This window comes from Phoenix dactylifera, chromosome 9, assembly GCF_051530095.1.
Source record: "Phoenix dactylifera cultivar Ajwa chromosome 9, Ajwa_hap1_PhDact_Kaust_v1.1, whole genome shotgun sequence".
NCBI classification, from domain to species: Eukaryota; Viridiplantae; Streptophyta; class Magnoliopsida; order Arecales; family Arecaceae; genus Phoenix; species Phoenix dactylifera.
The window spans coordinates 7038917-7056892 of NC_143198.1; the positions used below are offsets into that span (position 1 = coordinate 7038917).

General features: G+C 36.7%; 1 protein-coding gene across 2 annotated transcripts; it reads right to left on the reverse strand.

The window, feature by feature from the left end:
- Positions 1-661: 661 nt before the first annotated feature.
- Positions 662-15967, reverse strand: LOC103710502 (U3 snoRNP-associated protein-like YAOH). Of its 2 annotated transcripts, XM_008796234.6 has the most exons (7): positions 15291-15939; positions 14298-14640; positions 13609-13833; positions 5990-6224; positions 5552-5724; positions 2085-2150; positions 662-1056 (listed from the first exon to the last, which is right to left on the reverse strand). In XM_008796234.6, the coding sequence occupies exons 1-7, from the start codon at positions 15716-15718 to the stop codon at positions 973-975; spliced, it is 1554 nt and encodes a 517-aa protein (XP_008794456.4). In that variant the 5' UTR covers positions 15719-15939; the 3' UTR covers positions 662-972. The 2 variants fall into 2 exon arrangements, with proteins under 2 accessions (XP_008794456.4, XP_088560243.2); XM_088704117.2 differs by lacking the exons at positions 662-1056; positions 2085-2150 and adding an exon at positions 4306-4671 and having other exon boundaries at positions 15291-15967.
- Positions 15968-17976: the final 2009 nt, after the last annotated feature.

Below are 17976 nucleotides of genomic sequence, written 5' to 3' on the forward strand. Positions count from 1 at the left end.
ATCCTCCTAATAATTGTGGTATAATATAACATAATATTAAATAATTTAACATAACATATTAATATGTTATGATATAATATAATATAATATATAATACAATAATAAATATATAAAAGGATATTTTGTGTAATTATAATATTTTATTATAGATATTTTGTCCAAAAAAAATATTATAACTCAAAACATCTTTCCGACAATTTCTAAAAGTGCTTTTTAAAGAAGCTCCAAAAAAAAACTGTTTTAGCTTTCTAAAAAAGCTAAAATAGCTTTCCAAATATTTTACCAAACACTTCTATTTTATCTAAAAGTACTTTTGAAGGGCCAGAAAGTACAAAAGCTCCCCCAAACGAGGCCATAGTCGTGCGGTTCATTTCACCGATGAAAGAAAATAACCAAAATAAACCCTTACTCATACAAGGAAGGAATCCACAGTGAAATGAGAGTGAATAATGCCAGACAAGAAAAGAGGTTTAAGTAGAAAGACAAGGGCAGGTGAAAAATGTTGGCACAAATACTGAGTCCTCTATGGGACGAGTAAATAATGCCACACAAGAAAACAAGTTGAGTGGAAAGTCTTGGCATAAAGAGCAACAAAGAACTGAAATGATATGCAAATCATCGTGAATCAGATCATATATTCTGGAGCACAAGTCAAAGCCACTTCAACAATAAAAATAAATATTTCTTCCTTGGAAAAAGAATAAGTAATACAAAATTATGCTTCTGCAGTAAAATATGCAGGCAAGCTGGTTGTAGCCTCATCTGATGCCTGAGCTGTGGAAAAACACTCGACCTACAAATAGAGTAAAAAAGCACATTGATAATGACCAAAGACAGGGCACTAGTATACTACCGAGGCTTTGACCATATATGATTTCCTAAGTTGTGAGGAAGTACTCGTCCTACTCGCCAAAATGAGAATTCCTCAGTCTGTTGCCAAGGTATAAGCTAAGGATTGGGATCACTAAAAGATTACTCTTCCTTCAACCTGATGGAGTGTATTGCAACTCCATTCCGTGCTGCTGGAACACGTCCCCATCTTCCCAGACGAGGTTCCTGATACAAAATGCCATATGAAATTTATAAATACAGCTAAAAGATAACAAATTGTCCAAATTGAATAACGACTGTTATGGCACTTTGATAAGAACAAACAAAATGCTGCCTAAGCAGGCACCCTTGCTCGGTAGGCAGGTCTGTATCTTTCACACAAAAAAAAAGGAAAAGAAAAGAGAAACTTTTGAGTGAGCAGGTGTTATAGCATTTTACACCAGTTGAACATTCAAGGACTTGCTGGTATATCATTTTTCAGCTAGGCACATGACAAAGCATCTCCTCTTGATGTGACTTAGTTATTTAGGTATAGCACCATGAAACTCCAAAAGGAGCAAATTGTATTCTTTGTGGTAATTAATTAATTACAGGCTCCTGTATGTGATCGCATGATCAAAGTGGAGATCTGAGCACTGGAAACCCGAAAAACCATATGCAGTAATTAGCTATTTGTACCACAGTTGGTTGTAAAACGTTTTTGTGGATATAAGTTAACACAATTAAAATCTACACCAAAAGGCATTGCAATTTCTTTTGACATAGTCGACGTAGATAAATTTATCATGTAAGCTAGTTGAGTCACAAAATAGCATTTAATCTTGCTCAAAACTAGATTAGGCAAAGCTATAAACTAAAATTTATGTTTCTCTCACTTTGGGCCTCCTTGCAACGGCCTGCTGGATCTCGCCGGATCCAGCAGGATGGTCTGCAGGAAGAAGTGGGGGAGGGAGAGAGAGAGGAGCAAGGACAACGGTGAGGGGCGGCGAGGCCCTAACCCCCCAGGATGAAAATTGGATCTTGAGATGATTTTTTTCATCCCATGGGGATCGAGCCCCATAACCGCCGCGCGCAAGCTCTCCCAATCTCCCTTCCTCCTCCAACTCTAGTCATCCCTCTCCCACTGTTACCTTCTTTTGCCAGCCCTTTTGCCGAATCCTACCAGAACCAGCAGGATATTCCCAAACAGGCCCTTAATTGAACCTTTATACAAGCAAAATATTTTTAGGAGAGACTTTTTGATGAAAACTGACCTGACCAACTCCAGCAAGGAGGAAACGTCCAGATTTTGCAAATGCAAGTGAATTTATATATCCAACCTGTTTTTCCATCAGAAATTCAGACATTAATCATACTGGTTTCAGAAACCTTATTTTACTAGAGTCGTGCACAAAACAACAAAAGGCTAAAAAAATATGGAAAAGTCTGCAGTTAAAATTCACATTTAATCAATCAAAAGGTTTGCCAGTACCGAGACTCTGACAGTCGATCTCCTAAAGGATAATGATATTGTCTTCTCAATTGTATAGACTATAAGTCACAAACAAGGCTCATCTCATTTATTTGGAATTCGCTCTTATGACAGTGCATGGCAGTTCCTCAGTTCATCACTTAATGTTCTAGGCTCAGGGTTGTATTCAGGTTTGCACTTCCCTGACCAAGGATTTAGTCCTAGCATGTACCGGCTGTGCTATACCACACCAACAAGGCATCAGTACGAGTATGCCCTTAGGTATAATACTGTAAGGACACATGGTACACTCCTCACTCTTGATGTGTCAGCACCAACAGGCATATTGGATGTCAATATGGTACTGTAGTACACCACTGTACCATACCGGTATGAGTACCAATACTGGTACTTTAAATTGGGTTTGTTTGGGATCATATGAGAAAAAAGCCATTCGACCACATGACCCAATTTCAAATATTATTTGGTTTCCATAATGCTAGTCAAACGCATGGTTTCTGGTTATTGTGATAGATTGATAACATGGGAATATTCAAGAGAACCAGAATGAGAAAGAAATGCATACAAGGTGCATTTTAGAATTAAAGAACAAATCTTCATACAATATTCTAGATTTGCATTACTTACAGACAGGATCATAATATGCACAAGTTCATTTTAAACTAATTTGCAATTCACTTATGATTAGTGAATTATGTCAACTATGAATAATCCTCAGTCTACAATTTACATAAAGCAAAGTCCAATGCCATTCTACTGCTGATGAGCAAAGGTTTGGAAAGCGGAAGCTGTATGGGTGTGATCAGGTCACCGCATAGTGTATATAGAATATGCAAGGTGCAATAAGGCTGCATATACAGTTCATATTTTTAAATATTTTAAAAAAAAAATAAATACATATATGTGCATATAAATAAATTGTTAAAAAATTAGAAATAAATCAGAAAGATTTAGAAAAACAATAAGAACTAACTATGCACATTCAGACTTATTTAAGACTTTTGAGTGCACATTCTAAGTTCTAACATAACATGATACGTTAAACTAATAAAACAACAATATCATCTGTATGAACCATGCTCGAAATTGCAACAAAGAGTAAACTACAAGTTGCAACAAAGTATTGCTAGAAGTTTACAATAACATTTAAGCTTAGAAGTACATACTTCATAAACAAAAGTGAAAAAACATATGGTACTTAAAGGTATGCAGGAGCAATGCGGTAGGGAGGTTCATATGCAGCCTCATATGCTGTATGCTAGATTATATGCAGCTGCCCTATCACATGCAGCCCACTTATACAGCCCAGCACATGAAGGGACCGCATATGGCTTGTGCAAGTGCAGTCCGGCCACCTCCACATATGATGCCACATACACTGCTTTTTAGAATAGTGGATTCGAGCAAGATAGCAACACACATAAAATATCAAAAGCTCAATAAGCAGTCATGTAAAAACAAGTTCAACTCCAAGTCATTTCTGTACGTTTATATGATAAAACTGAATGTAGAACAGCCTACACAAAAGATCAGAAACTGAACCACAAGCACAATTTAGCAAGTGGAGGTTTAATCTGACTCCAATGAAATTGAATAAACAACAGCAACAGGTTACAAAGCTTAAGTGTAGTTTATTAGTTTGTGCAGTAGATCCAAAATAAGCCTCAAATTCTATAACGCAAAGGGGCATCATGAAAGATCCAAATAAGCCTCAGGTTCTACAATGTGACAGGATTGACTCTTCATCTTAAGATAAACATTGGCGCCAGTTATGACGGCAATCTATGACTTCCAGATCAGAGCTGCAATTGTTGAGTTGCATGAGAAAATAAAATAAGCAAAACCAAGCAAGGAATTTGAAGGTAGGGAAGCAGAGAGAAGTGAAGAACAATGTGGTAATGAAAAGGGGGAAAGTTACTTGACTCATTAAAAAAGAAAAATAAATTAATGATCAATCTATAAAAATAAATAAAAATAGGTGTAAGAGTACTTCGAGTATCGTCTGGACAAGGCAACTATATTTGAAGTTTAATGGCATGTTCATATATCTCCAAACATTTCTGCAGCTTAAGGATATCAATATTATCAAGTCTGCAATTAATTGAGCAAAAAGGTCGCTTAATCTTGTGCTCTTGTACAGATACACACCTTAAAACCAAATTTCCTCGGAACACAAAACTGAATGAAAGAAAAGAAATCAAGAAATTCTAGCACTTCCCCATATTTCATCCTCTCCTGCTATTCCTTGTTCTTCTCCTCCCAACTTTTTCCTACATTAGCTTTCATCTGCTGAAACTTCTCCAAACCGGCTATGCTGGATTTTTTCCCCTTTTCTTTTTCCTTTTTTCTTCCACCTCATATTTTTGCTCCTACACAAGAAAACATTCATTTGACCCACTTCATCGCATCAGGATCCGTCACCTAATCATAATATTTTGCAACACTATATGAATTTTCACATCAGAAATCTATATGTTTGGCTGCCTAGAGAAAATTTGTAAAATGCCTGAAATCATGGATCCCATAGAATTTTCGAAGATGATGATCCTATTCATTTTAGATCTTTCTTCATTTAGTACTCAAACATCTTCCTGAAAATCTCAAGCAGTTTAAAATTTTGAACCAAGAAAGGAAAAGAATAGAATCATGATTTTGAAATTGAAGACTACCAAATGTAATCTAGTTATTTACAATTTCTAAAAGGTATTTATTTATTTGCAATCCGTTCTATTTCATACACACCAAACTATCCTATGAGTTTCTTGATGATGCTCTCTGACAAAGACATAATGGGCAAGGATTTTTTAAAAACAACACCTTTTAGAAACTGATTTTTAGAAACTGAGGCTCTTAAGTCCCAATAAATTGGCATGTAACCAACTCTCTCCTCTTTAATCTTTAACCAGATGGAGGGATCACCAGCCATCCATCCGCTCACATGCATTGCACTTGCCAAGATCTAGTCGCATTAACTACATGGCACCATACAACTGCCTACCCAACCTCCAAGGCATAAAGGGTCCATGACACACAGTTCAATGGCATTTCCACCCAGATGAATAGATATTATGTATGATAAAGAAACATTCAGAATGTATGATCTATTGCCAAACTGAAATATGAACATAAGTTACTCACCAGAATACCTTGATATTAATCCTTGCCAACAAAATTTTAGCACTTAACCTCAATAAATATTCTATAAAAGATTGACCTTAAAAAAGTCTTAGCACAGTTAGGAAATAATACCAGGGGGCAACTAAATAATGGTCGAATGCCTTTATTATCACTTTCAATTGCCCATATACGGACCACACCATTACCAGCTCCAGTTGCAGCGAGATCGCTACCTCTACACACCGCAACAGAACTAACCCATGAGTGGGCTGAGAAATAGCTTTCAGATTTGCAGATGCCATTTTCTGGACGAAGATGAATGTTAAAAAAAGGAAAAGAATTAGAAGCATCCATCAAAAAATTACAAAATAAAGAGCATGCAAAACCAAGGTGATTCACAATTAATCATGCACATCAATGCAGATGTGTTCTGAGTGCAGTTTACAAATAACAATGAAACAGAAGAATGTTAAGACACTCTACCGCCAAAGAAAGATCCTAGTTGATGGTCTTGGTTAAAAATTGAGTCTATTGAACTCATTACATCCATTAAAGGAAATGCTTTCTTACCTGTATTACCACCATCAGGCATCCTTTCCGTAACTTCTTTATGCAAATGATTATTAGGATATAATGGAGGAGCATGAGCATTTTTTATTATGTGCGTAGGCTTTTTCCGTAATATGCTCCAAAGCTCGATACTTCCATCATCTGAGCCAGATAAGAATTCGCTGTCATTAATAAAGCAGCTGCATTCCAAAGATGATGCAGGAGCCCGGAAGATCAATTGTGATTCCTCAGGAACCTATAACACAACAGAAATTCAAATATATGCTATAAATAGGATTGCAGTGTGAACTTTTCAAGTTTTTTTGCCTAAACTGCATAACATATGTAAATATGACATAACAAGGCAGGCATTACTTTTGGTACTACAATTATCATTCAACTTTTTTGCAAACAGCAAACGTAACATTGTGATCAATACAAAATAACACCATATACTTCTACTTTTCATTCAGTGATAAAGCAGTTCCCACTCTAGAAGCTGTTGCTTCAGCTTCATGCATATTTGATCCCTATAAATGATTCATGGTGATTCCATGTGTTCCAAACTTGATGACTTAGTATAATATTCACTTCTCAGTCTCATAATATGTTAAGGTCTAGTCCATGATTCACACAAAAAGCCTCAAGCAGCCTAGACTGGTAGGTTGGGCAGTTAAAGAATTCACCTCATCCCATTTTTGTTGTCTGATGTGATAAAATAGAAGAGCACAAGCTATAAGATGGTGATGGCAAGTGGCTCTAGTGGCACTGATTATAGCCAGGGGTAGCAATAAGTAACAAGCAGTAACAACAGCTAGTAACAACCAGTACTAACAAGCAGTAATAACAAGCCAGCAAGTACCAAAAATCAGTAAAGCTCTCTATCATGGCTTGGAATGTAAAATTTGTTTTGATTATGTCAGGTATCATGGCTCTCTTATTTATGCCTGTTCAATTCCCCATTATAACAATATTCAATAGCCTAATCTGGAGGAGAGGGGTGGAACTAGTATATATTTGTGTCCTTGATTTTCTTTTTTAAATTTTACCGTGAGTACTACGCCGATCCTAGACAGCTTGGGCATGACAAATGATGTTTAATGCCTTCATTCAGATACAATCCTTTATGAGCACCTAGTTGCGGTCCATATACAAGATGCAATCCAAATATAAGTCTTTTTGAAGTCTGGTTGGTTATTTTTTCCCTAAGTTTCCTACCAGGCCACAAGAGAAACAAGGCACAGACCATATTTATTATTTGATGCCTAGTTTTAAGTGATAAGGTAATCCAAGATATAGTAACAGAGCCAATCCGATCATCGATAACAAAATTTCGTGTAAGTTTTGAAGAGGAAACTTCATATAAAGTTACAATGAAGAAGAAACTTAAGAGACTCCTATCGCATATTTATTGAGAGTGTCTACTATTAACTCTTATCCTATCTATATATTATGGAAAGCAGTCTAAATTACATCTCATATACATGCAAAAACAAAAACTTGAAATTTAACATATTTGTCTCATAGAAATTCTCATCAGGAATAAAACTGTCACTTGCACTGGTCCAAATCTTCGCCCCCAACATCTACCATCTTTGCTGCCTCCAACAGCAAGGAACAAAAGTGCCACCTTTATTTCTGCATCTTTCATATTCCTAAAACAAAGGTAAAAGGCCATGGATGTATAAACCTACCCTCAACCATTTCCACCAGATAATCTTTAACCACGTAATAACAAAGCATTATAGGAGCCCTTCATTTAGCCCTTTGGCTTATTTTCAACCAGCGGAGCTTGCCTGAGAAAAACTGGGCTCAGGTCAAGCTTTTCATGACCTAAAAAAATTTGGGTCAATAAAAACCCGACCAAGTCAAATATGGATTGAGTTCAAGTTGCACCTCTAGACCTAGTCAGGTGTCCATCAACCAACCTTTAGCAATATATCCACAGAATTTTTCTTTTAGGTTCAGATCTTTCCCTTCAAATGTGAGGCTATTCACTCTCTATTTCCCTTCTTTTTCCTTTTTTCCCCCTTTGTGGAATCTTAACATTGTGCTCTCTATTTCTCTACTTTCTTTAGAAGTCTAGGGCATTATTTGCTTCTCTTCAAGCACTACTGCCAACAACCAGCTACTACTCTACCTTAAGTTCATTGGCCCAACCACAAACACCCCCCCAAGAACCAGCAACCACACTACCCAAACCACAACGAGACTCACAGGTCCATGTAAAGGAAGGAAGCCAAAACCAGTGTTTTCAAATATGGCGCACGAGGCTGCATGCAGCCACATATGCATATCCAGTCTCTTGACTGCACCGCATTGCCGATATGTGGTTACTATATGCAGTCATACCACATATGCATTGACAGGGAAGTCCACTGGCCATATGGCCACAAATGCAGCCAGCTTAGCACTGTGAGGATGCATATATAACTTTCTTAGCATTATTGGGCCACTTAAATGGCCCACTCTAATGTGGGTCACGTGGATGATGCAAGTTCAAGCTTGTGGTTAGCTTTGATGTGACTTTTCAGAAAGATGGATATGGGTATTGATAGCATTAATCCGTTAATTATACTATAACTGTCATTAATAGGTATTAGTACTAAGTAGCAAGCAGTAATCATGGGCTGTTATGGTTGTTACATTGCTATTATTTATCCCAAAAGATCTTATATCATTTTTATCGTTTTTACTGTAAACATATTATTTGATATTTTTTGTGGAAAAATATCAACCACATATGCATCCATATATCCAGTCCGCATGACAATATAATCTATGCAGTCCCCTGACCGCCTACATACCACAAGCCCCTTTTAAAACACTGGCCAAAAATACTTTAAGGGTTCCTCTCCTTTTTAATTTTCTATAGTTTCCCTTCAAGCTCATTAATTTTCCCAGATATTGCTTTTAGAACTAATTTTGAGATTTGAGACTTTCTTTGCCTTCTACGATTCAAATTTCCAAGCAACAAGTACCTAGTTATGTAATGATATTTTGAACCTTTTATGGTATTTTAGCTTTGATTGTTTATTTTGCTTTGACTAATTTAAGTAGCATCCTTCTCTTCAATTTTTTTTGTTTTTTGTCACTAATATCTCCATCAATTCTAATGCTTTTTAGTTTTTAAATTGTCAAATCATCTAACTCGAAAATCTATATAGCATATCTTTTTTTCCTAATTTTCATCCCTTATATTAAGGGGTTCCAAATGAAAAGAAGCTCTAGAATGGATCTAGAAATAGGAGAAGAGTCGATAAAACCCCTTTTACTATTTCTAATTTAAATATAATTCAAAATTTCTTTTCATAAGGTTTTGGACCTGGGGTATGGGTTTCATGATTTCCAACCCAATCAAATTCAAGTTGGGTACCAATTAAGCAAGTTTTGCTTGGCCTAAATGTGACTCAACTCATACCCCACCCAAGCCATCCAAACTGCCAGCTCTATAGACTGAACATTATTGTCTTCCCATTGGAAAAGAAAAAGAAAACCAAGGCAAACTCTTACACTGTTTTTTCTACCATACAAGATGGCAACAGCAGGAATTGATGAACCAAATTGATACCATGGATGGAGGAAATTTACTCTAATCATGCCACCAAAATGGAGGCTGGTCATGGAAGCCTCCCTCTATGACCAGAGCATCAAAATTGGCATCAAACCAACATCCCCTCCTATGGCACAACCCAGCTGCAAAGCAAGAAGAAAGCCAGCATAGCATTAGCAAGAAAGCTAGTGGACATGCTTAGACATGGGCTCATCTTCATATCAGCAATAAGTGGTGGTATGGAGGAGCTGAGTTGTTGGCTCGACAAGGGCATGGAGCGACATAGGAAAACCTAAATGAAGTCAAATAGATTTCAATTTGGCAAAATTGAGACACATCCTCCATTGCCTACCATCTCTCTCTCACTTACATATGGATATATGTGCATATATATGCATATGTATATACACATCGTATATATACATATATACACATATGCATATGTATATACGCATATATATATATATGTATGAATGTAACACACACACGCACACAAATGTACATATATATACGCCTCTTTCCTTTTTAAAATAGGAAAACCCTTATCACTTGCTTATATATATATATATACACACACACACACACACATACATAATTATATATGTATATACACACATTTATATCCATAAGTATATATATTTTCAGCCCCACCTTCAAAACCAACAAGCCACTTTCTTTATTAAAATAGGAAAAACCTCAGCACTTGCTGACACATATGTATATATATCTTCACCCCCACTTTCAAAACCAACAAGCCTCTTTCCTTTTTAAAATAGGAAAACCCTCATCACTTGCTGATTAGTGTTAGACTTTTGTATCTTTTCTCTTGGAATTATTGAATCCATCACTCCATAAATTTAGCAATGAGGACCTCTTCTTGCAACCCCAAGATTGATGGCACAAAGTAGGCATAACTAGACACCTCTAGCAAAGGCCAAGTAGTTGCAGGTGTTGGTGGCATCTAATCAAATCAAATGATTTTTCCATTTCCAAGAGAGGTACATATCTGCGACTGAAAAGCACCAAAGATCATATTTACCATTTTAGTTCTTTACTTCCCTCCAATTTCTTTTCAAGATATTGCATATCCAATTTTATTTTCTTCCAATTATATGCAACAGATTATACTTGAGAGATTTTCTGTATATAATTATTATATTTCCAACGTTTGTCAAGGAACTATCTTTTTTTCTTTTCTTTTTGTTCTCTTATAGTATAGAGAGGTACTTTAGTGCTATTCTGAGGAAGCAATAGTTGTTCCACTATACAAACAAGGTGGTTTTTAGGTTTCCTCTGGACACATGTTAGTATTGGCATTTAACTTACTGGGGTTATCATGGACTGGGTGGCCAGGAAGCTTGTAAGAGTAGGAGACTTTTTCTTTGTGGAGGTTTCACATCACATTAGTCATTCCACTCCTTTTGGATAACCCAGAAAGGTGCATGTAAGCCTATCTAAGAGTTAAATAGAAAAGGGTACTTTCATAATTTCATATACTGTTGATAAATTATGTATTTATTTCTCCTTTTGTTATTTAGTCACAGAGGCTCGGCATACTTGTAATGTATCTTAGGATAAAATGTAAAATCCTTAAGGCATGGTATTTCCAATCTTTTTTCCCTTTCCTTAAAAGGAACTTTGAACTTTAGTAGGTATATAGAAGGTAGAGCAAGGTATGAGTTAGTGGTGAGGTAGCAAGATGGAATAAGAGGAAAGACTAAAAAGGATTTTTCTTTCCTTTTCGTGTTTAGTGGAGAAACCTTTCCATCTCTAGCCTTCTATATGATGATACAAACAATTGCTCACATTCTGGCCCTAAAACAAGAGATTTCTTGAAGAGCTTCTCCCAGCTTTTGTTTTGCAAGGCCAAATATGCCATAATATATAAAGTAATATTTAAATGCTCTAGCAATAATAATTGTATCTTTGGAAATATCACTACCCCTATTTCTTGGCTCCATGTCCCTATGAACACCCAAATACTATTTGCGGATCTAATCACTTGGGTAAGCTAGAATCACTAAGGCCCCTTTGGGGGAGCTTTTGAAGGGCCAAAAACACTTTTAGATGGAAAAGGGTGTTTTGTAAAAAATTCGGAAAGCTGTTTTAGCTTTTTCAGAAAGCTAAAAACAGATTTTTGGAAGAAACTCCATTTTGGAGCTTTCCGAAAATGTTATTTTGAGCTTTGTCGAAAAGCTATTTTTTTATCAAAATACCTCCATTTAAAAGTTCCTTTTTTCTCCCAAAACCCTCCATCTGCCTCTTCTTCTCTCACCCCTCCCCCTCCCTCTCTATCTTCTTCTTCCTCTCAATGCCGCCGCCCCCGTTTCTTTTTTTTCTTTTTTTTTGTTTGGGGAGGCAGCCTGTGGCTACCCATGGTGGCAGCCACCACGCTGGCCACCACCCGTGGCCGGCGACCCCTTCGCAGGTCGTTGCGACGCCACCCATGGCGCGCGGCCAGCCCGTGGAGCGGCCGGGCCTCCGCTAACTGCGGGACCGCGGCGTCCCAGCCACAGGACCGGGGAGGCGAGTCGCAGCGAAGCCCCTATGGCGACCCCCTCCTGCAGCCAGCCGTGGCCGCCGCCTCCCAGGCCCCCTCCGGTGCCGCCGACCTCGCGGGAGGAGAAGAAAGGAGAAAAAGGGGAGAGAGGAAGGAAGGAGAAGAAGAGAAGAAAAAAGAAAAGAAAAAGAAAAAAAAAAGAAAAGGAAAGAAAAAGAAGAAAAGGAAAAAAAGAGAAAAAAAGAAAAGGAAAGAAAAGAAAAGAATAAATAAATAAATAAATAAATATGTATATAAATGAATGGATAAATAATAAATAAATAAGATAATAAATAAATATATTTCAATGAAATAAAATAATAAATAAATAACTAAATAAAATAAATAAATAAATAAATAAATAATGAGTGAGTGGCAAATAAATAAATTAGTAATTATTTAACTAATTTTATCTAGCTAGAAAATTTGTTGGAGAGATAAATGATCATCAAAAGGGTGAAAAATTAATTTACACTAATAATTATAATATTTTATACATTTATTATTGTATTATACTATAAATATAATATTATATTACATTATATCATAATATATTGATATATTATGTTAAATAATTTAATATTATATTAAATTATCCTATAGTATACAATGCTATAGTACTATATTATAATAATATTATATTACATTACATTAATATTATACTATATCATATATTTATGTATTAATATATATTATATTTTATTATACTCTATTGTATAATACTAGTAATGTCCTTTATGGTCATTTTGTCACACAAAAGTACTTTCTAAGTTTGTTTACCAAACACATGTTAAAGTGCCACAGCACTTTAGAAATGTAGTTACCAAACAGCAAACAGTTTTTTATAAAAGCTCTACTTCAGAAAGCTCTACTTCCAACAGCTCTATTTCCAAAAGCTCTACTACCAATAGCTCCCCCAAACAGGGCCTAAGAAAAGTTCCCTTTATATATTATTTATTTGCATTTTCTATCTTAAAATGCTTCGGGAGGAACTCCCATGGGTTCACTTGTGCATTCATGCCAAGTAACAATTAGTTTGCATAGTAAATCACAAAAAAAGCCATGTAAAATGACCCTGCAATTTATTTCTCCTTTATTAACATGCATATCATGACCACAACTGTCAAGCCTGGTCCTAGCTATTTGGGATCCCATGTTAAATGTTACATAATTATAATTCTACCTTTTGATTGACTCCATGTAAAAAAAGCAATATAAAATGAAAACATTTTCAATGACTTGCAGAACTTTGCTGACTGCAACCACAGACAACATGCTGAATCATATCTCACATCAAGTGAGGATTCAACAGAAGCATCAGATAATACACTTGTTTTGGGAAGTCCAAATCTAAGAAATGACATCTCAATGTTATTCTCTTCATTTTTTTTCTGGGAATTGGAAAAGGTCAATCATATGAGCTTGCAAAACAAAATGGAATAAACAAAGAAACAAAAGCAAAGTTACCTCACAATATATATGCTTATTGAGTATAAATTAGTAATTCGATACACCTGCTTTAACTATTCTGAGAAAATCAATGCTTACTTTCCACAATCGCATAGTCCGATCACGCCCTGCAGTCAGAAGTCGTTCTTTTCTGAGACAATCAATTGTCAATATTTCACTTTGATGACCAAATAAATTGTCCATGTGAGTTCTGTCTTCTGCATTCCACAGCTTAATTGTTCGATCAAAGGAACCAGAGAAAAGCTGGGAGGTTCCCTGCCTGAAAGTAAGGCATGAGACAGGTCCTTTATGACCATGAAATGCCTGTAATATCAATTATAGATCAAGGACACAGAAAAGAAGGAAAAAACAGAACACAACATGCTTGCATAAGAAATGTGTGAAAGTCATGCTTGAACCATGTGCATACTTAGCTCTGAAAACAGAGATTTTTTGCAGCACATAAAAATCAGAGAGTAGGTAGCTTCTCTAGCAGCATATGAAGTGACTATTGCATCAAAAGTATTTTTGAATAGGAAAGTTGGAGAAGCATACGATAATAATAACATAGCATGACATTGAACTGTATATCATAATATAATTTAATTTTGACATATTCTTTTATCTACATGGTATCAAGCATCTATCCACTTGGTGACTTGGTTTCAAGCTTTCAACTTAAAAGCAAAGCTACAATAAATTAACCCTAAGTTATTTTTATTAAACAAGTAGGATCTATCCTCCAATTATCAACATGCACAGAGTTAGTGATGGTTACAAACAGCTACCTGGATGTGTTCCCGCGTGCGAGTATCCCATAAATGGATGTGGCGATCCAATCCACCACTGGCCAAATACCGACTGTCGGAGCTAACAGCCAAAGCTAATACATGCTTGCTTCTCTTTATAGATGGATTTTGAGGAGCTTTTGCATAATGTGATATCAGTACATCCTCACTGGGCCACAAGTACTTCTCACTTTTCCCACTTTCAACATCCCAGTGCAGAAGGGCCCCATCTTTGGAAGCTGAAAACCCCCTCGAGTCATCCTCAGCCAAAGCTACAGAAGTAACAGACTGACGGTGCTTCAGTAGGAGTCGGAACTCATCGAGAGTTTCTGAACTTAGAACCCTGTAAATTTTTCACATAGCATGGTAAGCCTCATAGTATTGCATCTCTTGTAACTTAGGAAACATAATGCAAGCACCAAAGAACCAGTTTTTTGTAAAAATAGGAGCATCATATGAAACTTAGAGAGTATACGAATATTTGCACTGTGTAGTAAAAGTAAATCTAAATCAAACACATGAGGCATCCTTTTATTTTCGCTAAGATTACCAAAGCAAATATATATGAATGTATGTCTTTCATCTAGGGTAACTGACTGTATTGACTCAAAATTCCAACTTGGCTAGGTATATTAGCAAATCGAAAGGACAATACAAACAGAAAAATATGCAAAGAGAAGTAGCAGGAAAATTGTCAAAAGAAAAAGGGGACTTCCAACTGAAGAACCTCACTAGGACCCATTCGTTCAAAGATCAGATTATCTCAATGAGCTTTGACAAGCTTTAAAAAAGAAAAAAATGCTTGCAGAACTTAAAGCAACATGTAACGCAAATCTCCATATTCTAAAATTTCAGGAAAAAAAACATACAACAGCGATAAATTTTGACTTGATGGTCTTCCCAATGTCTGATGGAAGCTGAAAAAAATAAACTATAGGGGTTCCGGTATTGTGAACGATAAAGATGAGATTTTTCTTGTTTCTTTCAAGTTACCTTGAAGCCAGAAATCTCCTAACCCGACCACTCTCCTCAAGCTGGCCCTTTTGGAGAAACTCCGCTACCAAAGAATCTCTTCTACCCTCCCTCTCCTCCCGCCGCTCCTCCTCGTCCTCCTCCCCTTCCTCCTCCTCCTCCACCTTCCTCGCTATAGCTCGAATCCTCTCCAAATGCTCCCTCGCCATTCTGACCCTCTTCTCATCCGCGGTTTCCTCCGGCTCCGCCGGCTCCTCCTCCTCTCCCCCATCGTCGGCCAGCTCGTCGTCGCTCTCCAGGTCGTCATCGCCATCGTTGGCGGCGTAGCGGCCCTTGCGCCGCCGCTTGGTATCGGTCTCGAAGAAGGGGTCGTCGTCATCGTTGAACGATCGGGGTTTCTTCTTGCCCCCCTTCGTGCGGGAGGGCTTCCTGAGGACCCGGTGCTTCATGAAGCGCAGAAGGTCGGGCGTCGGATGCTATTCGATACCTGGTATTAAGGTTAGGGCTTAGGGTTTTATAGGAAAGGATTTGATGGCGAGGTTTTTGTAAGATCTGTGAAGGAAGAGGCGGGGCGTGGGTGGTGCGGCAACGAGGGTTTTAGAGAAGTTAGAAGGGAAGCATGAGATCGGCCTGAGACGTTTGCTTGCAGGAAACGGCCCAAAGGTGATCCGAGGCCCAATTCAGTCGAAGTTGGACTTGAACGGCTCTCGATCAGGCGAGGTTTAAAACGCCGAACTTTCTAACGGCTATAATAGATACTCGTTACCTTTTTTTTCTTGACACGTGCACTGCACGTGTCAGTAGAAGTATCAAACTTCATTAGTTAAGGTAAAGTTGGTCCAAATTAGCTGGCTAGAGGCTCGAGTTCGACTCGAATCAAAATACTCAGACTCGAAACTTAAGTTGGGATTGATTGAGCCTAAATATCCAAGCTTAAATTCATCTTGTAAAAAAATAAGAAGGGCAATGCTCGAGAGTAACTTGACTCAACTCGAGTATTAACGGAGCCATACTTGGGCTTGAATTCGAGCTCGAATTCGAACCTTAGTCATAATTAAACAATAATAATTAAAATAAAATATAACATAATATTATAATATCAAAATATTAAATTAATAATATATACTATAAAATGTGATATAATATTGTTATATATATATAATATTGTTATACATATATATAATATTGTTATATATATATATTGTTATATATGTGATATAATATTGTTATATATATATATATATATATATATATATGCATACTTGACTAAGCTCGCAAGTCTTTGAGCCAAGTCTCTTGCTACTCAAAAACATTATTCGAGCTACTCGAGTTCGACTTGAGCTTAATAATAATTCTGTCGAGTCGAGCTTGGACTTAGTCAAGATTGAACGGTTTCCATGCTGCTCGGCTCATTTGCATCCCTTATTTCGACTTTTGTATATGACTAGTTATAGATCCGTGTGTTGTACAAGATGTGGTATGCATGCTTCTACTAGCTAACGTGCCAATGCATAGGTTATATGCACTCCTATTATTAAAATTTTACCACTTGTCCCAAAAGCTTAAGCTGATAAGATAAGATATATTTATTTATATATTTTATATTTTCTTACACTTTTCCTCACCTGTGGGTTGGACTTTTCTTTAATGGGTGAGTCCAACATGTAAATTTTTTTTTTTAATAATGGGGTTAAAGAGTGCGGAGACAGGGTTCCAACTCAGGACTCTGCTCTGATACTATGTTGAAATCACCACTTGTTCCAAAAACTTAACAAGTGGTGATTTTAATACTTATCTACTTACTAATGTGGCAATACATGATTGAAATTGATTTTTAAAAAGATTCAATGTGGTTACATTCCATTTAACTCTCTCCCAACTCTTTGCGGTCCTGAGTACTTTTTATTAACCCTTAAGGGCTCGTTTGGTGCGGAGGAAGCATTTATCCTCCTAGGAATATAATTCCTGAGAAGAAGATTCCTAGAAAGAGAATGCTTAGAAATGTACTTTTGGCATGTTTGGTTAAACATGAGAAAGTGACAGATTTTCAGAGTGCTTATGTTTGGTTGACCATCCACTTTCCTGGGAAAGTTATGTGTAATTCCTATTATACCCTTAATAAAAATTAGATCTTTAGTGCCTCTTTAATGCTGAAGGGTCTTTTTGGGAAAAAAATAAAAATGGAGTGATTTCCGCCTCATGAGAAAGTATATTTTCCATGTTTCTCATGGGAAAGACTTTTCCATGAAATGTGGGAATCATATTCCCAAGAGAATATAACATTTCTATGTCTCTCCTTTGAAAACTTCAACCAAACAAGAGGCATCTCATTACTTTTCCATTGACCACCCTTTCCCCCATTCTTTTCTCACGAACCAAACGAGCCCTAAATAAGCATTGTTTGAGGTTGAGTAACATAGCAGTAAACATACAAGGACCTTGCATAATTTTTATATTCTTTTTACTCTTTCCTAACTCTTCATGCTCCTTAGGACCTTTTATTAACCCTTAAATAAGCATTGTATGTTAATGATTGATGATTATTCTTGTATGCTTCTGCTTGCTAATGTCCTCATACGTAGGTTATATGCACTCCCATCTACTTATTGATGTGGCAGTGCATGATTAAAATTGATGTTTACAAACTTTTAACATAGTTATATTGTCTTAACTCTTTCCCAACTTTTCATGGTCCCCAGTACCTTAT